The sequence below is a fragment of the Colobus angolensis genome, unplaced genomic scaffold (assembly GCF_000951035.1).
Source record: "Colobus angolensis palliatus isolate OR3802 unplaced genomic scaffold, Cang.pa_1.0 Scaffold119, whole genome shotgun sequence".
Lineage (NCBI taxonomy): Eukaryota > Metazoa > Chordata > Mammalia > Primates > Cercopithecidae > Colobus > Colobus angolensis.
The window spans coordinates 2,508,628-2,532,236 of record NW_012113030.1 but is presented as its reverse complement, the minus strand read 5'-3'; the positions used below and the strand labels follow the sequence as shown (position 1 = coordinate 2,532,236).

Sequence of the window (23,609 nt, the reverse complement as noted above, 5' to 3'; positions counted from 1 at the left end):
TGACTATGAACAAATGGACAAATCTCAAAAACAAAATGCTGGCAAAAATAGCAAGTTTCAAAGTAAAACAACTCTACCCACTACTTACGAATAGACGCAGTTAGTAAAAATAATACAATGAGCAGGGCAGGCACAGTGGCTCACGCCTGTAATCCCAACACTTTGGGAGGCCTAGGCGGGCAGATCACCAGGTCAGGAGACCAAGACCATCCTGGCTAACATGGTGAAACCCTGTCTCTACTAAAAATACAAAAAATTAGCCAGGCATGGTAGTAGGCGCCTGTAGTCCCAGCTACTCGGGAGGCTGTGGCAGGAGAATGGCGTGAACCCAGGAGGCGGAGGTTGCAATGAGTCGAGATTGCGCCACTGCGCTCCAGCCTGGGTGACAGTGTGAGACTCAGTATCAAATAAATAAATAAATAATACAATGGTCATGAAGAGGGTAAACACAAAATTCAAAATAGTAATTATCTCAGTGGGAAGGTGGAAGGGGAGGAAAGAAAATGGGTAAGGGAAGAATAAAACAGGACAATGCTGGGCTGTTATAGTAGTGCGCATCTGCACAGAGCAGGGGGCACTGCTGATATAGATTTTAATTCAAATGGCATCATCTAGATTTTTGCAGCACTGTATCAGGAGCTTTAATGTTACCTGAAATTATCATTTCTTAAGCATAATTATACTGTTTGTATGTCTGAAAGCTTACATAATTTTTAAAAACATTACTGCAATGTGGGCCAGGCACGGTGGCTCACGCCTGTAATCCCATCACTTGGGGAGGCCAAGGTGGGCGAATCACATGAGGTCGGGAGTTCAAGACCAGCCTGGCCAACATGGTGAAACCCCCGCCTCTGCTAAAAATACAAAATTAACCAGGTGTGGTGGCGCATGCCTGCAATCCTAGCTACATAGGTGGCTGAGGCAGAATTGCTTGAACCCGGGAGATGGAGGTTGCAGTGAGCCAAGATCACACCATTGCACTACAGCCTGGGCAATGATAGCGAAACTCCATCTCAAAAAATAATAATAATATTACTGCAACGTTAGACAAAGAGGGCCTCAAATACCTGAATCACTGAACCAAATTTTATTTATACTGTCAAACTACAAAATAAACTTCAGAAATATTTTGAAATGCTCTTTTAGTTTGTAAAGTATTGGATCCCTGCCCAAGGATTGTTACAGATTAATATACAGTTAATCAAGATAGTTATTAGGCCCAGCATGGTAGCTCACACCTATAATCCCAGCATTTTGGCAGGTCAAGGTGGGAGAATCACTTGAGCCCAGGAGTTCAAGACCAGCCTGGCTAACATAGTGAGACCTTGTCTCTACAAAAAAATAAAAATTTGGTAGGCCGAGGTGGGAGAATCACTTAAGCCCAGAAATTTGAAACCAGCCTGGCCAACTTGGTGAAACCCAGCTGGAGCCTGGGAGGTACAGGCTGCAGTAAGCTGTAATTGTGCCACTGCACTCAGCATGGATGACAGAGTAAGACTCTGTCTAAAAAAAAAAAAAAAAAAAAAGTTATTATTGTATTTCTTAAATTGTAAGTAGTGGAAAAGTGGTGGTAGAGTATTCAGCATGGATCTAACTAGCCAGTCAGTTCACACCCTGGGCAAGATGGCATAAAATTTCATCACACTACTCAAAACAATATGTAATTTAAAACTTATGAACTGTTTATTTCTGAAATGTTTCACAATATTTTCAGACTTTGAATAACTGAAATCGTGGAAAAAGGAACCACAGATAAGATGGGACTACTGTATCAATTCCTCATGCTGGTTTTTTGTTGTTGTTGTTGTTGTTTGTTTGTTTGTTTTGAGAGTCTCATTCTGTTGCCCAGGTTGGAGTGCAATAGTGAAATCTCAGCTCACTGCAACCTCCGCCTCCCGGGTTCAAGCAATTCTCTTGCCTCAGCCTCCTGAGTAGCTGGGATCACAGGCGCCCACCACTACACCCAGCTAATTTTTTGTATTTTTAGTAGAGATGGGGTTTTGCCATGTTGGCCAAGCTGGTCTCGAACTCCTGACCTCAGGTGATCCACCTGCCTTGGCCTCCCAAAGTGCTAGGATTACAGGTGTGAGCCACCACACCTGGCGCCTCATGCTGTTTTGACAGCAACTTCTACCAACTGTAGTACACAAAAATGAATTTTACTTTTCCCTTCTAATGCTACAGAATATCCTACCAGTAAGGGCAGTGATAACAGTTTGGAGAAACCAACATGGTGTATCTTGCATAGTATGGTTAATAGCATGGTGTATGGAAGAATGAGTTTTAACTGCGATCTAAGGTATTAAAGGTTAGCAACCCTGTTTTTGTTAATTTCTTACATTATTTTAGTTGAAGTTCGGGTATATAAAATGGGTAAAATACCACTATTCATGATGTTATGAAAAATTAAATTAGAAAATATATGAAAGCTCTTGGCCAAATAAATAAAGTGGATCATCAACAAATGTTAGTTCCATTCTACCACTACAGTAATGATACTCAAACCACAGTCACAATATGACTTAATTCCTAGACATATTAATAATGTGGTTTTGATTAATTTGTACTACTTACATATTAAAAATCTAAGTCAAAATTCCTCAATTTTTAGCCTTTTTCATTGGCAGGCAAAAATTATGTAAGGGACTCAAAGAAAAATTATTCCGAATCCATTGTATATTGTATGCTGCATACCATATTTATATTAATAATAGTTTATCAAAAATATTGCAGTGGCTCACATCTGTAATCCCAGCACTTTGGAAGATCAAGGCAGGTGGATCACCTGAGGTCAGGAGTTTAAGACCAGCCTAACCAACATGATGAAAACTCATCTCTACTAAAAATACAAAACTTAGCCAGGCATGGTAGCTCACGCCTGTAGTCTCACCTACTTGGGAGGCTAAGGCAGGAGAACTGCTTGAACCTAGGAGGAGGAGGTTGCAGTGAGCCAACATCATGCCACTGCACTCCAGCCTGGAAGACAGAGCAAGACAGGGTCTCAAAAATCAAACAAACAAAAATATGGTATTCTAAGATTTTTTTAGTTTAACATTATCACATACTTCTAAGTTGCCTCCTTAGTGCAGCAGGCAGCACATCAGTCTAATAAAAATACTTCTAATTTGTAGGACAGACAGAAGGGACAAAATGATGGTAAATAGTGATGTAAGCATAGATCAACATGCTACCCTGAAATATTCTGAGATATCAAAAGGTTAAAATACTAACTACTAAACTTTAAATGCCAATAGGTTTCCTTTCATTTCTATAAACTGTGGCCAGATCTTTATACAGTTACTTGTAATGCAAGTTATATACCACTTTACATGAAATAGTACCTGATGAAAGAGGTAAGACTAGCATATCAGGTGCTTTAGTAATAAGTCTAAACATCTCTATGCTTAAAAGTAAGTGTTATATACAGAGGGCTTCTTTGGTCCTGTGTGATCAAGAGAAAACACTTTTTTTTAAATGCTACTTCAAATCCAAAGATGTATATGCGCATTTAAAGGATATTGCCATTTAAGTATTCTAAGGTTAAAATTTTAAACGCCAGAAAACACACATGCACAAACACATAAAATCTGGTTATAGAATTTATAAATGATAAGAATGTTTTTCAAAATTAAGGTATTACTCTAAAGATTCAATGCAATCTCTATCAAAATTCTACTGTAATTCTTCACAGAAATAGAAATAGAAAAAACAATCCTAAAATTCATATGGAATCACAAAAGACCCCAAACAGTCAAAGCAATTTTAAGCAACTACCATTTAAAATATATCACAAAGCCAGAGTAATCAAAACAGCATGGTGGCTGGGTGTAGTAGCTCATGCCTGTAATCCCAGCAATTTGGGAGGCCGAGGCAGATGGATCACCTGAGGTCAAGAGCTCGAGACCAGCCTGGTCAACATGGTGAAACCCCATATCTACCAAAAATACAAAAATTTGCTGGGCATAGTGGTGCATTCCAGTAATCCAGCTACTCAGGAGGCCGAGGCAGGAGAAGCACTTGAACCTGGGAGACGGAGGATGCAGTGAGCTGAGATCATGCCACTGTACTCCAGCCTGGATGACAGAACAAGACTTTGTCTCAAAAAAAAAAAAAAAAAAACCAGCATGGTATTGTCATAAAAACAGACACACTGACCAATGGAACAGGATAGAGCATCCAGAAATAAACCCACACAATTATGGTCAACTGATTTTCAACAAAGGTGCCAAGAACACACAATGGAGAAAGTACAATCTCTTCAATAAATGGTGCTGGGAAAATTAGATATCTGCATGCAGAATAAAAACAAGCATCATTTCATCCCTTATTCAAGAACCAGTTTAAAATGCACTGAAGACTAAAACATAAAACCTGAAAGTGTGAAAGTACTAGAAGAAAACATGGGGAAAGTTCCATGACATTGGTTTAGACAGAGACTTCCTGAATATGACCCCAAAGGCACACGCTATGAAAGTAAAAACAGACTAATAGGATTGCATCAAACTAAAAAACTTCTGCACAGTTAAGGAAACAATAGTAAGAGACAACCTACAGTGTAGGAGAAAATATCTGCAAATGACATATTAATTAAAAGAATAATACCAAAAATATGCGTGGAACTCGAACTACTCAAGAACAATTAGCATGACCAACATGGTGGAACCATGTCTCTACTAAAAATACAAAAATTAGCCAGGCCTGGTGGCATGCGCCTGTAATCCCAGTTATTCGGGAGCTGAGGCACAAGAATTGTTTGAACCCGGGAGGTGGAGGTTGCAGTGAGCCAACATTGTGCCACTGCACTCCAGCCTGGGCAACAGAGTGAGGCTCAGTCTCAAAACTAAATAAAATAAAATAAATAAAAAAGGGGAAAGAACCTAACAAATATTTCTCAAAAAAAGACAAATGGCTAACAGTTATATAAAGAAAGCTGAACATCTCTAATCACAAGAGAAAGGCAAACTAAAATCACAATGAGCTATCACCTCACCCCTGTTAGATTGGCTATTATCAAAAATATGAAAGATAACAAGTGTTGGTGTGGATGTGGAGAAAAGCAAATCATTACACAATGTTGGTGGTATTGTAAATTAGTACAGCCATTTTGGAAAACGGTATGAGGTTCTACATGGAACTAAAAATAGAGTTACCATGTGATCCAGCAGTGTCACTTCCAGGTATGTATCCAAAGGAGTTGAAAGAAGTACATTAAAGAGATGCCTACACTCCCATGTTCATTGCAGCATTACTCACAATAGCCAAGATATGGGAACAACGGATATGCCAAACAACGGATAAATGAATTTTTTTTAATGTGCTACAATGGAATACAATACAGTCTTTAAAAGGTAGGATTTAGGTTTTTCAGCTGGAAAAGTTGAAAAAAAGAAGGAATATTCTGTCATTTGCAACAACATGGGTAGACCTAGAGGACATTATGCTAGGTGAAATAAGCCAAGCACAGAGAGACAAATACCTCATGATTTCACATATGTGGAATCTAAAAATGTGGGACTCACATAAGTAAAGAGTAGAACAATCGCTACCAGAGGCTGAGGGTGAGGGTGGAGGAGGAAAGGAGACACCTTGGTCAAAAAATAAAATTTTCAGTTCGACAGGAAGAATAGGTTCTGGTGATCTATTACACATCAAGGTGACTTATAATGAATAGTAATGTATATTTCAAAAAGCTAAAATAATAGATTTTAAACGTCCTCATCACCAAGAAACAGTAAGTATTTGAGGTGGTAAATATGTTAATCAGACTGATTTGATCGTTTCACAATGTATGTACATGCACTGAAACATCACATTGCACTTCATAAATCTACAAATCATACATCAATTAAGGGAATAATATATACAGTTATTATTTGTCAATTAAAAATAAAACAAAAAACCCTTAAAACCAAAATTAAGGTATTACTGAATGACAATTTTTAACATCTATTAGATGTGAAATTTGTTGGTTATAAAAAATCCTGATTCTGGAATTCAGTACTTTCAAAGGATCAATATGCAACTCTCAAACATTTTTAGTAAAGAAAACTTAATTGTAAACACTGAGCTTTTCCAAGGTGGATGACTATTACAAAGTTCACTAGAAAATCAATATAGCATTTTAGTTGGAATTTGCTCATTAAACACCCACAGCTCTAATGCAAATTATGATGGAATGAATAAAGCAAATACGCATGCTTCTTTCTTTTTATTAAATGTAAAATCTACTGTTAATTGCATCTCATATGTCATACAAACTTTTCTCCTTAACTATTAAATAGAAGCTTTAACAAAAGTCATTAGAGATTCTCTTTCTTTGACTTGAATAAATTTCAATATTTGTTCAGTAAAGGTTCACAGCAGTTAAATTACATTAACAAATATTATTAGCTACTATGTAAGCCAACCAAGTAAAATACTTATAGTGTAGGTAAAACAAATCATTGGGTGTTTACAATAATATTTGGATATCTCCATTTTTAAACACGGTTATCAAATATCCTATAATTCTTAGTCAAATGGGAAAGATTCAGAGAGGATCACCCATACCCCCCTCAACCAAATACTCAAATTTGTTTAGTAAGCTAATTGTTTTCTAATATGGGCAAGAGTAAATATGAAGAAGCTGAACTATACTAAGTATGAGTTTATTGAGTCAAGGCAGAGTACATATTTTCTTAGTAGACCCAAGTCTATTGACAAATCCATATTCCACACTTTTCAAACTACTTTTAAAATACAGTAAGAGTGAGACAGTACCTTGGATAACATTCTAGTTTAAACATTGGCTCATGATTCTCTAAACAACATAATTTGGAGGACAGACATTTTGCAGGAAAAAAAAATCCATCTGTTAACATCCTATGGTAGTTATGTAAATATAAAAGGCTAAATTAAAAAGAAAGAAAAATAAATCATTAGGATTTTAAACATATCATATAATAACTGGATAATAATTCATGTTGGAAAATTCTAAGCAATATAGACAATAATTTTGTAAAAGACCAGATTTACTACATATAAAAGAATCTCAGATTCTATGAATATCTACCATTACAGTTTTACATGAGCAATAACCATCTGGAGAAGAATTATAATGATGTTACATTGATTCCTTGCAAATCTGAGAACAACTGGCATTTATAAAACCACCAAATATATATTCTAGAACTACAAACACTATATATTTTAATTTCCTTAATAATTGTAATTTTTCCTTCTTTGCATAAACTGGTTATTAGAAATTTTAAAATAGATGGTAGATGACCCACACCAGTAGAAAATTAACCAAAACCTACTCAAATTAGTTCAATGTTTATGTTTTTGGCATAACAATGCTGAATTCAACTGATTACTTCAGAACTTATTTCATAGATGGGACTATTTTTTTAAAACAGGACTTTGCAACATTTTATACAATTACTTTGTAAATAACTTTTTCTGATTAAAAAGTAGTACAAACTCATAAAAATTTAAAGGAGAAAAATATTTAGTATAGCCTTGTAACCCTGTAATTAAAATAAGCAGCATATGTTTCTATATGCTTCAGTACTCTTCAAAAACATAAAATAGCACATGAAATTTTATCATTTGGACATGCTATATATGATTCAGCTAAGATGCTCCTAATATGAGATTATACAGTTTCCAACTATTGGCTATATAAACAACACTGTAATGAATATCTTTGTATACACATCTTTATGTATATACATAACTAATTAAGGCAATTACTAGAAGTATGATGACTAGATTAAAAGTCAGCTTTTAAAACACTTTTTTTTTTTTTGAGACGGAGTCTTGCTCTGTCGCCCAGGCTGGAGTGCAGTGGCTGGATCTCAGCTCACTGCAAGCTCCGCCTCCCGGGTTCACGCCATTCTCCTGCCTCAGCCTCCGGAGTAGCTGGGACTACAGGCGCCCGCCACCACGCCCGGCTAGTTTTTTGTATTTTTTAGTAGAGACGGGGTTTCACCGTGTTAGCCAGGATGGTCTCGATCTCCTGACCTCATGATCCGCCTGTCTCGGCCTCCCAAAGTGCTGGGATTACAGGCTTGAGCCACCGTGCCCGGCCTAAAACTCTTAATATATACTTCATACTTTCCTCTGTAAAGTTGCTGTAAATTTATACACTCAGTGTCAGTACAGAAACTGTTCAAGATTAATTTGAAAATTATGCAAAATAGTATGTTTCAGTAACAAGACAATGAATCAAAAGCATTTTTTTAAAAACCCTCGATTACTATACACATGTATTTACTATAGAAAACTCAAAGACTTTATAAAAAAGTTTTCTGAAAATATGTTCTATGCTTACATGAAAATATGTTCTATGCTTACATTCAAAGATTTAATATATGTGATATTGGAGCTACCTTTTCCAATGTGAAAGAGAAAAGTTTATCCCTGAAGCATTAAAATCAGTATTGATAATTGTATGCCTTTTGAAATATAACTTAAAAATTTTTTGTGTATTTACTAAACAGACTATCAGTATTAAATTTTAACAGATACCAATATGAAAATTCTTTGAAATATAAGTGCTATCTAAACATTTTTTAATCTCATTTCCTCTTTAGAATCATTAGACATATGAAAAAGTCTTTAGATAACTTTCTGAAAAGTTTTATTTTTGTTATTTTTATGTTGTAAATACCTTAATTACATATATTTTCAAATGCTTGACATTATGCTAAAGTCCACTGTATGTTAAACCCAATAAAATATTTCCAGCTGTTAGCTATTCTTACATATAACGGATCCTCCGTCTACTCCAATTTTATTGTTTTTCCAGAAAAAAACCGAACTTTTCTAGGAAGCAAGGATACAAAATTGGTTATATTCTTTCCTCAAGTATTATTTGACCTGGCACTCATCAGAATTCATTCTGATTCATATCCATAGAATTCTGTAGCCAAAGATAGTAATATAATCAATAGTCTATCAATATTTCTACCTGCTGTGTTTCACAGAGATGGGCCTTCATGTTATCTGAAATTAGTGGTCATATTCTTGAAATCCCTTTTCTTTTCCAATTAAAAAAATAAATACAGATATAAATTTAAGGCAGCATTATAATTTAATACTGTTAAGGCATTGAAGTATTAGGTTAAAGGCTATCACATTTTATTGATGCCCATTATATACACAGAAAAATTAGATTCCAATGTGTATTATTTCTTAAAGATAAAAATTATGCCATTTTCTATTCTGGTAAAGAAAATTAACTCTTGTTCCTCTTAGATGATCAACATCATCTGTGATATGATACATAGTAACAGATAATCTTTTCACAAGAGAATAATGTAAACATTTTCTATAATATAATTTTTTTTCCCATTTTAATCCACTAGGGTATCTTGATATACTTGCTATTAAAGTACATCAATTAAACTCCTCTTCTCCCTACCAAAAGAAAATAAACATTTTCTGTAATAAAAATATATTGACAATATATTTTTTTAATTTACAAAGTATCAGTCTAAATTTGCATGCATAGAAAGAAATCTATGTTTAAAGAGAAAAATCAAATGCTTGCATCATCAGTACAAGTAACTTAAGCAAACTACGTAACCACTGAATTACATGTTAAAATGCAGTAAGATAGATTAGAAGATAGATAGATAGATAGATAGATAGATAGATAGATAGATAGATAGACAGAGACTTAAAAACACAAGACTTAGGAACTAAGGAGTTCTTTTGGCTAAAACCTAATATTGGCTTTATTTCAGTTTAATTGGAAGAGGATCTCAAATTCATCTTCTCCATGAGATATCAGGAACCTGGATTTCTCTTTGTACCAAAGGTTAATAAGAAATGTGTCTGCAAAAGTCAAACAGCATTAAATACCTAAAACTGATTATTATTCTACAGGAGTTGTTCTGTCATTCATAATCTCTCCATGCTCCAACCTTCCACAGCTAATCTTTAATGGATGACATGCAAGAAAGAAAAATAACTAACATATAAAGCAGAGGCTCTAAAGTTAGCTTTTAAGAAATAGAAAAATAAGGCTTTTAAAGAAATATAAATATTTTACATATCACAAAATAACATATAAAACACTATTTAAATAAATACTTTTATGTAAAATTCAAGCATCATCTGCATACTATAAAAGCAATAGAATAGAATATAATAGAATAACAAAAATTAAAGAGACAAAAAACACTAGATAATGCCCACTGGGACTGTTTGGGAAAAATGAAAGGTTTAATTGAACAAGCTATTTTTAAGACACATAAAAACACATCATCACTGACATAAGAGCAAATTAATGGATGCAAATCAGGCCATAGCATACTATCTCTCATTGTTAAATTCAATTGAACTAAAACCAATTTTAAAATGCTTGTGTTTTAATGACTTTTTTTAGGTGAGAAGAGATACATACCTAAAGAACAAAAATGCAGTGTTTCTTCTCTGCTTCTCTAAAACATCCCCTAGCATTTGAAGGTCATTCACACAATTTTCAAATAATATTACCCACATGTATAATTTAATGAGCTAAAACTCAGTAAAAAGTCTTAAACAGCTACGATGAAGTAAATAATTAACACATAGGGAGTGAGATGGTCATTTCAGCTTTTCCTAAGACTAAATAAGACCTACTTATTATACATTCTAACTTTTTTTTTAGAGATTTTAAATTTTAAAAAATATTTCAACACTTTTGAAATAAAGTTAATTCTAAAAATCAAGGAAAACTCAAAACTGGGGATCAAACTAAATTATTAATAAAAATTCTTTGTAAACTGTTTTAACAAAAGAAACAAAAATCAATTCCTTGTGAAACAAAACCATATATAAATTACTATCCCATACTAATTATATAGATAAGTATGGGATAGTTATTTACATAATCACACATTTAGGAACACTTTGAGTATGTCCTCTATTAGATGAAGAAGTCTTGAGAAAACAAGATGGTTACAACATCATCATCTTGTCATCATAATTATTATTGAGTGCCTTCTATGGGTTAAGCACTTCATAAACATTATCTCACTTAAGCATCACAACAACCTATAGTAGATTTTAACTAATGCTTAGTGAGGCTGTCATTACACATGATAAGTGGCAAAAAGATTAGAACAAAGGTCTGAATTCAAAGTCTGCGCATTTAACCACTACTTACAACATGTATGGTGTATTACGATTTCAGAGAAGTAATAACAGGCAAAAAAAAAAAAAAAAAGCCTGAGATCCCAAATCTGTCTTATATGCTGATCTATATTCAGTGTCTAATACAGTGCCTAGAACATAATGAGTCTGCAATAAATATTTGTCTGATTTGTAAAGAAGTAAGCATAGTTCCTGTGAAACATTTAAGTGCTTAATAAACAGTATCAATGACGGTGACAATGACAATAATGATGGTGAAGTCAGAAAGGAAAAGAAAGGTAAGGGAGTCAACCATCAGAGATTTTAACATGATAGGGGACACAGCTGAGTTTCAAACTCTCATAAAATCACATTGGTTATGAAAAAACCAATGGGGAAACAAAGGAAAAAGACTTGAAGCTAAGTAACGGTCTACATAAAAGTTTATCATAGGTACACATTGCATAAAAGCGCAAATCTTTTGCACCCCATTTCTTTTATTTTGAATTAACATTTGAGTAAAATGTATTAGTGATATTAAATATTTGTATCTCAACTGAAGTTTTATTAACAATCAAATACTTTGTTTCTTCTTCTGTTTGTCCATTTTTCAGTTTAGTGCCCTTTCAAAATCTATTAACAGTAGCCCATTACTTTTTACTTAAAAGCCAAACAGAATAAAATGTCTTTTCACAACTGCTGGCAATAATGACATCAAAGATTTAAGAATTTCATAAACATAAAGCAACAAAATAATATTAATTTGAGCCATAACTTACTGAGTACTAATTATATACCATGTTCTTTGATATATTAACACTAATCCTTAAAATCATCTGGTAAGTTGGTTAATATTCACATTTTACATGGGAGAAGATAAACCCAATGAGGTTAAATAATGTGCCCAACGGTAGAGAATCAATATCAAGTGTCCAAGCTGTAATTTGAACCTGGATCAATGTGACTCTAAGGATTTTGGTCTTCCCAATTGCTCCAAACTGCCTACTCTGAGCTGGACATCTTTTGTTTTATGTGGTCTTGACTGTACCAGAGTCTTATAAATTATACAATCATCTTGGAAGACAAGATAGACTAATGTATATATGATACATAATAAACATAAAGATATAAAAATAAATACAAGGAAAAGCTGAAAGACTAAAAAAATGGCATGGGTAAAAAATGGCAAAACTGGATCACAGCCATCATATGGTTGTCATAAAACCATATGGTCTTTATGTCTCAAATTTTAAGATTAGAGTGCAAGTAATTTCTTAAAAAAAATCACATCTTTTGAAAACAATTTTTTTTTTTAACACTAAATCTATGCTCATTATAGAAAATCTGAAAAAGGCAGAAACTGTTCACTGAAAAATAGTTTCACTTAAAGACCACCAACATTTGCCTCTTATTTTATATAACATACATGTATATATATTGTTATTTTTATAAAATTATATTATAGTTTTTCCCCTATTTCTTTCACTTAATAGTTATGAAGTTTTTCTCATATCCTCAAATATTCTTAATTATTATAAAATGTCTCAAATTATAAATGTATCATAACTTATTTAATAATTCCCTTATGGTTAGACTGTTTTTAATTCTCTTGATATAGCAACTAATATTATATAAGTATCTTTATATATAAATCTCTGTATTTTACATACTCTAAGAAAACGCCTACTATTTCCTTAGGGTACCTCATATTTTAGTTAACATTTTATTTTTAAAATCTATAGACAGATTGTCTCCTATTTGCTGTTTCCAATGTTTAGTTTTTATAAGTATTTCTTTTATTGTGAAGTGGTTTGATATTTTTAAACATATATATTCTGCTTAAGTACATTATAATACTTATGTATGTGTGCGTGCTTGTATTTTGCCAAATACACATTTTATTTCAAATATAAAAATGAGCGGTCATAGAAACAAACATCCATGCATATGTGGATTATTTGTTCTTTCACATTACAAGACATAAAGAATTCATTAGATGTAATCATAGTCCTATACTGCTCTTTTTTCTATGAAGATACTAACAAGGTAGTTTTTGTTGTTCTGTTTTGCTTTTTGACTGTACCTCCTATTCATCAGATAGAAAATAAGTTTATTTAAGAGAAGCTTATTTAAGACCATACATAAAATGGGAAAATATGAAAAAGTTCAAAAGTCCACCAAAGGGTCAGTTACCAAATTTTCTGTTGTTTTAAACCAATGAATTTCTTCAGCAATTCATTTTTATTTTGACATAATAATAATAATTCTTTCTAATGTTATAGGCAAAATACTTTGTCTCTTCTTAAAATGAGATAGAAGCAAAATATTAAAGAGGAAAGATATACTTTGAAAATTTATACCTTAAAAAAACTTTGGGGAATTTTCATTTTGTGTCATTTTTATAAGCAAATGGTTGGACATATCTCTTTTAACTAGATTGTTTTGTTCCAGAGAAACTAAATAACACTATTATTTTCATCAATTTAAAATGCTATAAACATTTTATTAAACATCTTTTAAATAATTGACATTTATTAATATAATATTTTCTTATTAATGAGAAATATAATTATAAGAATAACAAAGTAATCAAATTATTTCCATTTTATGAATGCACGATTCAAACTGTTCAAATGGGAACCCTTAAATAAATACCAATAAATAAATATTTGAAGTATCTGCTTGGCTACATTATAAAAAAATTAAGGAGTAAATATTATTGCTTAATTAGGTTTCCCCTCCAAGAAATAAATGGGCTAGGGCTAGGCAGACACATTAATTCATGATTTTCAATAGGTTATGAAAACCCAAATCTTATTAAATTATTTCTGTAAGACATATGCAAAGTTAACATTATGCAAATGCCTTAAAACAAAAATCTTGTAATAGTATCCAAAACAAATTTCTTGTAATAGTATCCTAACAATTAGTATATTTATATATTTGATTATGAAAAGCTAAGAAATTGCCAAGTTGTTCTGAATTTATATTTGAAATACTTATTTTTAACAAACTATTAATTTTCCTCAAAATATGTTGCTCTCATATTTTCCCACACACAAAAATAAAAACGTTATGGTAGTTTAACACTAACAGAAAAGCAACCATCTAGTATTCAGCTGGTGTATTTATTTATGGTCATCTTTGTTATATTTTCATAGCAATGTTTAGTTCTATTTTCCACAGTAATATTTTAAAGACAAGCTCTACTAGTTAATCAAATCTCTGACCTAAAATAATTCTTTCACATATGTAATCCCATTAAAGTGACTTGCAAAGCATGATGATAACCTCAGAATAATCACAAAATTCAATTGTTTCTTAAAAGCATTCCAAATGATATAAAAATGTTAAAATCAGTGATGTCTAAAATGGCTCTGAATGCTAATGTCTATTACTCTATGAAATATCTCTTTCCTTAACATACTAAAACAATGTGAGAGAGACATTCACAGTGGCATACACAGATGGAGATCACAGACTATTGAGAATCATTTCATTGTATCTATAACATATCAAAAACACATTAAAAAATTTCTCCTTGCAAAGACCTGTGAGTAAAGATAGACTCCAGAACATATTTAAGGTAATCATTTATAATCTGAAAGTTTGGCAACCTTTCACTTTAATCTCAGGGAAAATATTATCTCTATTAGCATCTACATCATCAGATGAAAACTTATTAATTGCATAAAATAGATTTTTTAATCAAATGTAGGTTTCCATTGGCAATGAATATGTGACTATCTTCATACAAAGGAGAAGTATTTCCTCTCAACAAGCTAAAACAATAAGTGGTATTTGAACTGCTGGTTGAAAGGTAGAGGCACTGGTAATCATTATTTCCCCTTGTTTGTTCAGCCCCTTCCAACAAAACAAACAACCTTTTTGTGATTGGATTGACATGGTGTTAACAATGCATTTAATGCCCAAATCAGTATGAATACAGGTAAAGCTCTCACTAATACCAGTACCAGGATGTTAAAGCCACCTATTTTCTAAGCAGCCAAAAAAAAAAAAAAGGGAAAGAGCTTCCCCTCCTTTGGCAAATAAGCCAGTATGCTAGTATTCACCAAGACACATCATATAATAACCTTGTGCGTGATTCTTCAGGCCATATGTTAATACTCCTCTACTATACCTGCTGTGTTTTCAGCAATTTTAGCTTCTGTTTCTTTCTCTTGGAGTTCCAGCTTAAACTTTAGTTTTCTCTGTTCTTTATCTTCTTCAGCCAATTTCTGTTGAAGCTAAAGCACATTAAAAAAAAATCATGGATTTTTATCTCACAAAGGTCTTGCAAAAATATAATTAATTTCAAAGTTTTTGGTTTTTTTCTAAATTCTTATATAATATTATATTTAACTGCCTAGATATATAACTCCAGAAAAAAATTAAAAATTTAAGCTATTTATAAAGTAATAATTACCTGTAATTATATAGAAATTATAAAAACATCCCAATATACACTTAATTTATGTGTACATGTGCATGAATAGGCAAATGAAATTCAGAAGACTAACACTATTCTTAAAAATAACTACTGCAGGTAGGGTGCGGTGGCTCACGCCTATAATCCCAGCACTTTCTGAGGCCGAGGTGGGTGGATCACCTGAGGTCAGGAGTTTGAGACCAGCCTGGCCAACATGATGAAACCCCATCTCTACTAAAAATACAAAAATTAGCTGAGCATGGTGGCTTATGCCTGTAGTCCCAGCTACTTGGGAGGCTGAGGGATGAGAATTGCTTGAACCCGGCAGGCAGAAATTGTAGTTGGCCGAGATCATGCCATTGCACTCCAGCCTGGACAACAAGAGTGAAACTCCATCTCAAAAGAAATAATAATAAAAACAACTACTGCAAAAGCAGTCTCATCCATCCTTTTTTCTTAATGCAAAATATTTGAAGGGGATTTGCCTAATAAAATAATAGATACCACTGCTTTACAGTTTCTCTTATTAAGTCCAATATTTTGAAACAAAATTAAGACAATAATCTTAATATCTGATACAAATCTCCCTTTGAGAATACTACCCCATCATATTCCATTTAAATTGGCATTGACACCTGACTCATAATTGGCATTTAAGAAATAACTGCTAAATGAAAGTACAGAAAACGTCTCATACAGAATCCCTCCAAATGCTTTTTTAATTCCTCCCTAGGTTTTTGTCATTTTAGTTGTTTTCCTTCAAACATGATCAACATTCCTAACATCATGCTTCAGTTTGATTAGGTCACACAACTAGAATATTAAAATCAGAGAAGTATGTAGAGGTTAAAAAAAAAAAAGAAAAAGACACAGAAAATGTACATTATTTAGTAAAATTATTTAATGATCACATGACTATAACTAGAATAAGAGTCAGAACAGAAGATAAAACATAACGTGACAAATTGGACTGGACAAAATGCAGCAGTATAAGATTAACACAAGGTAAATGACAATATGGCCAAGTCTTGTTACTGAAATGTTTAATTACATATATTACTGAGGTCAAATATGGGGCATGGATACTAATAAAGAAAAAAATTAAGATAGTAACATGAAACCAGTACATTCTATCTCTCATTCTCTATAATGCTGAAGTAGAGTTTTACTAAAATTTGAATGAATCTTTTTTTTTTTTTTTAAAGATACCTATTCAAGAAACCAGGGGCTTATGAAAAAGGAAGTGCTAATGCGGACCAGCAAGGTAGGAAACCAAAAAAATGTTTTCATTGTCAACCCTTTAACTCAACCACACCCTGATAGCAAGGTATGGCAAAAACATAAAGTTACTGTTAAATGATTAAAGTACAAAATAAAACTGAATTATGATGAGCAACAAAGGAAATTTAGAAGATCAACAGCTAAAACCATACTATGCAATTATCAGACTTTCCATATTATACCTTTTTATTGCTTGTTCTGAGAATATCCAATTCTTTTAGAAGAAATGCTATTGTCTTCTCTTTATCTGAGTCTGAAGTAACTTGACAAGGAGTCATACATTCATAATGCATATCATTGTGCCTATGTTCCATAATGCTGTAATAAAGAAACTGATTAATATTTCAGAGTAAGATAAACTAATTTTTTGACATTTTGTATGCTACTTGAGAATAGTATCAACTTGTAAGTAAACAGTATAAAGGAAGGGAAAGAAAAAGAGATGGGCTGGTTTTTTGAAGGCCTTATATTAAATTTGTAAGCACAGGTAAATCTTGGAGTCACTAAGAACAAATTTAGTGAGGGCTGGGACAGTCAGTGCAGCTCTATTTACCATGTATATCTCCTGTTGTAATTATACTAAATATCTCATAATCTGACTTTAGCCCAATCTCTACTATTTACTTTATCCATGTGGTTATAAAATGTTTATCCCTACTTCATTCTTCTGTGCTTCTACTCCCCAATATGTACTCCAACCTACACCTTAGTAAGAATCTGAAAAAGGGATGGGAACTATCAATACATCTATTTCATTATATCTTACTATCTATTAACATATCTACTGAATAATTTGAAAGTAAGTAGAAATAAAAGTTCCTATGCAAAACTCTGTTAAAAATAGTATGCTGTAAAATATTATTTTGTCTAGACTGAAAATATATTAGTCACTGAAACTTCTTTTTAAATCTAATAATAATTTTCTAGCACATGACTAATTATCAAAGTTCCTTAATCTCATGAGTAAAAGTATCAGGTATCACAAATTCAAATCCTTTCATGAGCTAGGTAGGCAAGGTGAATGGGTAAAAGCTGAGAATGTAAAACAATAAGGAAGGCAAATGGTAGAGCACAAGACCCTCTTAAAAGCATTCAAATTCATTTAAACAAAAAATAGTGCTAACCCAAACCAAAATGCACGTTTGGGCTTACCTTGTCCTGGAGCTGCCAGCTTTTTTACTTTCGTGAATGATATCTCATGTAAATCAATTTAACAGTTATTTCCAAATACATAAAGAAAGGTCACAGAAAATAATATTGAACAAAATGGAATTAAACCTCACTGCCTTTCTTCAGATGCACTTTGTGCTTTTTCACTTAGTTAACTAGACATATTATACCTATATCATGGAAACAGTAGAAAACCCTGATAGACTCGCCAAGTTTTAATAAGTTTTCGAATTAGCCAACACCAAAAAGAAAAGGAAAGAGGAAGAAAGGGAAGAAGGGAGGAAGGAAGAAAAAGTTCTTCCAATTCCAACTTTCTCTCTCTCCTTTTTTTTTTTTTTCTTTTTCTTGAGACAGTCTTGCTCACCCAGGTTGGAGTGCATGGCACAATCTCAGCTCACTGCAACCTCCACCTCCCAGGTTCAAGCGATTCTCATGACTCAGCCTCCTGAGTAGCTGGGATTACAGGCATGTGCCACCACGCCTGGCTGACTTTTGTATTTTCAGTAGAGACAGGGTTTCACCATATTGGCCAGGCTGGTCTCAAACTCCTGACCTCAAGTGATCTGCCTGCCTCGTCCTCCCAAAGTGCTGGGATTACAGGCATGAGCCACCATGCCTGGCCCCAATTACCACTTTCTAAATCTAAGGCTATGAGCACTTACTTGTATTTTTCAGTAGTGGAGTAAACAGACTGATCATCTAGATGAGAACTGATGATCTGAAAATTCCTTGATCTCTGCCCTGGCCATTCTGTGTTCTCATATGATATTTCATTAACTAATTCAGGGGATTTTCGATGCATACTTTTTTCAGAATTCAGAGTCAGTTGTTCATCTGGCTGTGTACTTTTATTTATCCCTGTAGTTTCTTGTTCAAGATAACTGTGGGTTATGTCTGTATTTTAAAAAAAAAGTAACACATGATATATTAAACACCGTAACTACAAATTAAATAATTCAATCAAATAAATATTTTTGGAAACACTCTCATAGTTTTAAACAGATAGTTTCTAGTCTTAATCATACTGTAATCAGATAAGCATGGACAGTGTGGTTTTTGTCATCAAGACTTCCATTTCCACAGTCAACAGATATTTAGGACAGTGGTTCACAATTTGGCTGCATGTTGGAATAACCTAAGGAGATTTTTTTAAATCCTCAGAGCTTCAAAAATCTCTGTAAGACCTAGTCTATATTTCTGAAGATCCTCAAAAGATTCCAGCATATGTTTAAGGCTGAGAACCACTGATCTGAAGGTATTATTTTCTAGATTAATTTTTCTAGATTTCTGAAAATAGTATACAATAAGTTAAATATTATAGTGAAGTGATAATGTATGTGGAACTCTGGTATTAGACTGCCTGGGTTAGAATTCCAGCTTTGCCAAGTGCATCGCTTTGGGCTTAACCCATCCTGCCTCAGTTTCTTTTTTGTAAAATGGGTATAAAATATTGCTGTTGAGGACTAAATTAATGTATGCAAAATACTTGGCCTAGTGTCTGACACATCAATAAATATTAACTATTATTTTTGTAATCATCATCATATTAAAAGGGACACAATACAAGAATTATTTCTAACCTCCATCTTATCCTATATGTATTATACATTAGAAAAGATACTTTGCAACGCCTATCTCACAAAAATTATCTTAAGCTACAGCTAGTACATAATGGCTATTTCAAAGGGACAGTGTGTATTTAATGACACATTAAAGTTTTGGGGAGAAAATGACACACAAATACATACACGAAGCAAACTCATTCACTAGTAAATCAGCTCAACAGGCACCAATACTGATTGCAACTAGTATTTTATTATTTGGAGCAGAAATATTTCTTGAACTTTAAAAGGCAGATCAATCTCACCTGATTTTTGGCAGTGCCTTCTTTAACCTGCCAAACTTAAAATCCTTGGAGGCAGAAAAGAGTCGTTTTATCTTATCTTAATTTTTTTTAGATGGGGTCTTTCTCTTTTGCCCAGGCTAGAGTGTGGTGGTGCAATCATGGCTCACTGTAGCCTCGACCTCCTGAGCTCAAACAATCCTCTTGCCTTGGTCTTCTGAATGGCTGGGACTAGAGAAGCGTGCCACCATGCCTGGCTAATTTTTATGTTTTGTAAAGATGGGGTCTTGCTATGTTGCTCAGGCTGAGTTGTTTTTGATTTTTTTTAAAAAAGGGGGGTGCTTATAAATAAAATACCTCTCATAAAAATATTCATTTTTTAAGAGAAAATCATTAGCTTGTATATATGCTGAAATTAGGTATAGCCAGTGATGAACTCCAGATCTTGGACATTATTCTTACTGGTAGCTGGAAACTAGATCAGTATCATTTGCTTTTGGTAAATTACTCTCATATCACTCTGAAGAAATGAATTAGAAGAGAGAATGTGCTATCATAATTACACACTGTAAGACAGCTGTGAAATTTCAACATTATATTGTTTTAACTTAAATTAGACAGTTTTAGGAACAGATACATCTGAAGATTACTTGTTCATTCTTGACATTTCAAAATTCTTACTTGGTTTGCATTAGATGGTCACCATGCTACTTTTCTGTAATAGGCCGGCATTAATATAATGAAACTCTCAAAATCTGAATGAGAAAAGTTTATAAATGGGCACTAAGGAAAGCCTCTATATTATTAACAGACCATGCTTTCTTACACTAACATAACATTGTAGGTAACTCAAATGAAAAACAATCAGAAATAGTTACTGAAAGCATTATCAAAATAACAAAAATTGCCCCTAGGGACATATTTTTTAAAAACTCTTAAGCCCCACATTCTTCTTCAGTTTATGAAGTGCCATGTTTCTTCAAAAGGAAAAAGGATGGTCCATGGACCACTGCCAACTATAAAAGCCCCCAGGTCCCCATGACAGCCCCACAACTGCTTCAGACTCTTAAGTCCCAACTCTTTTTGGCCTGTTCGAGACCAAATTTACCATTATCTACAACTGGTCCCAAGTTTTTTTGTTTTTGTTTTTTCCTTTGAGACAGAGTCTTGCTCTGTCACTCAGGCTGGAGTGCAATGGCACGATCTCAGCCCACGGAAACCTCCGTCTCCCGGGTTCAAGCGATTCTCCTGCCAAGTAGCTGGGATTACAGATGCGTGCCACCATATCCAGCTAATTTTTGTATTTTTAGTAGAGACGGGGTTTCACCATGTTGGCAATGCTGGTCATGACCTCCTGACCTCATGAACAGCCCGCCTCAGCCTCCCAAAGTGCTGGGATGACAGGCATGAGCCACCACGCCCAGCCTTGTCCCAAGTTTTAACCACCATATTTCGAGGTCTAATTCAGTATATTTTTCCTTTCAGTTTTTTATTCCTTACCTCCTGGTGTTTAGTTGACCTTATCCCTGCTATTTAAATTTGCTATTTGTTTACTAGTTTTATAGTTCTCTTTCTTCGGTTTTAACCTAATGTCAAATTTTGTGATCCCCTGAACTCTTGATAAATCACCACTGTTTAACTTGTGACCACACTATCTTCTTCAAACTTAGAGCAGATGTGGAAACTTCCCAATAAGAGCTTCCCAATAAGAGGGCTCTTTGTTGATCCCTCCTGGGTCTTAGTAATTATAACCCCTTGAAGTTTTCTTACAATAAATCCATCGATTTCTGACACACTCTAGACTTTCATTCTAAAATTTAATTTTAAATGTTAAAAATTTTTAAAGGACCCATACTGTGTGACTTGGCTCTATTTCTGGATATTTCTCATTTTGTTCAGTAGTAAAAGCTTTTAGATTTCCAATTCAAAAGGCTCATCAGAAATTTGGAGCCTGCTCTGCAAATCAGACTATCCATACTCTTCTACTGAAAATTTATTCGAAAAAAATTTTTCTAAGTCAGGCTCTTGCAATGTTGCGCAGGCTGGCCTCAAACTCTTGGGTTTAAGCAATCCTCCCACCTCAGATTCCCAGTCTGAGAATTTAATTTTATTTTAGAATATACATGGCTGATTTATAAAAATTTTCCTGCTTGTCTTGTTTTTTTGACCAACTATTTTGGCAAGTATGATTCCAGGAAATCAATGTTAAATCCTCTGAAGGCTCTCAATGCTCTCCTGTCTGTCATTCTGCATTACACTATATTAGTATTCAAATATTTGTATAAAAAGGTTGACTCCTCTAATTTATTTATTCATTAATTTACTGATCGTTCATTTAAAACTTACAGTGTGATATGCCTTGTGGTAGGTACTGGGAAAACAAAGATGAGTAAGAAACAACCACTCCACTCAAAGACTCTCTAGTACAGTGAGGATGGCAAACTCATCTAATGATCTGAATACAGTATAGTAAGGACTATGCTTAGGCTATGGAGGCCAAATACATACAACATGCTAGACATACTAATGCTCACCTGGAAGACTCTAGGAAGACTTCACAAAGGCATTTGCTCCAAAAAAGGTCAAGTAGGGATATGCAAAGTAGCAAACTGCCAGAGAATAGGCAGAGTTGGATGAAATAAAAAGTTAATAGACTATAAAAATAAGAGAATAGGAATAGGAACAGATATAGAGAGAAGAAATAAATTTAGGAAAAACCAAGAGACATTTCTTGTATTGAAATGACAAGATGTTATAGTCAGGAAGAAAATTTCTAAAATCAGTATTAAGGACAAAGTCCAGGGTATGGTTCATCTGGAAATGAGCTGACAAAATAAATTAAAAGTGAACATACTTGGAGTGGAGAAAATCAAGAAGTCAGAGTGCTGAAAGTACCACCTTTGAAGGCATTGAAGTCATCCAGAAAAATGGCAGAAAATGGAGAGAAGAAATGAGAGCCAAATGTCAAAGATTTCAATGACTACAGAAGCAAGCTAAATGAGAAAACCGACAAAAACTGACATTAGATAATCCTTCATTTTTACTGTTTTATTTTGAAATAATTTGTCTCATAAAAAAGTTGCAAAACAAAGAATTACTGTATGCCCTTTACCTAGACTCGCCAAATATTAACATTTTATCATGCTTGCTTTATTAACCATTTTTTCTATATGTATCTACACAAATACAATTTTTTTTTTGAGAAGGTCTTGCTCCATCACCCATGTTGGAGTGCAGTAGCACAATCATGGCTCACTGCAGCCTTGACCTCCCGGACTTAAGCAATTTTCCCAACTCAGCCCCCCAAACAGTTGAGACTACAGTTGTATGCTGTGTTGTCATGCCTCACTAATTTTTTTTTTTTTTTCAGAGATGGGGTCTTGCCACGTTGCCCAGGCTGGTCTCAAACTCCTGGGCTCAAGTAATCCTCCTGCCTCTGCCTCCCAAAGTATTGGGATTACAGGCATAAGCCCCCATGCCTGACCTTACAATTTTTTTTTTCTGAAACATTAGTGAGTAAGTAACAGGCATGATGCACTTTGACTTTTCAAGACAAATGTTAAGATACTGCTCTATCATCTTGCATTTTGCCTAATTTTCTTTACCTTATTCATAGCCCAAATTTATTTCTGAATTAGTACCTTTTCCAACCAAGAGAAGATGAAAGCAGTTAGTAACTCTAAGTTCAGTTATTTTCCCTAAACTCTCCATCTCTGAAGGATCTTTGTGAAGCAATAATGAGATGAAGCTACTAAGAGCTTTAGCTGAGCTTATTTGTATCGC

The 23,609-nt window shown here is 33.7% G+C and overlaps 1 protein-coding gene across 2 annotated transcripts in view; it reads right to left on the bottom strand.

The window, feature by feature from the left end:
- The window catches only part of MIPOL1 (mirror-image polydactyly 1), a 365,273-nt gene that overhangs the window by 273,849 nt on the left and 67,815 nt on the right, over window positions 1-23,609 (bottom strand). The window contains exons 4-7 of one of the 2 annotated variants that reach the window (XM_011926116.1): window positions 22,361-22,435; window positions 18,646-18,877; window positions 16,996-17,131; window positions 15,245-15,350 (exon numbers count right to left, since the gene is read on the bottom strand). In XM_011926116.1, coding sequence (XP_011781506.1) covers window positions 15,245-15,350; window positions 16,996-17,131; window positions 18,646-18,785 — 382 coding nt within the window. In that variant the 5' untranslated portion in view covers window positions 18,786-18,877; window positions 22,361-22,435. The remainder of the gene's footprint in view (window positions 1-15,244; window positions 15,351-16,995; window positions 17,132-18,645; window positions 18,878-22,360; window positions 22,436-23,609) is intronic. The other variant, XM_011926108.1, reaches the window with a different exon arrangement.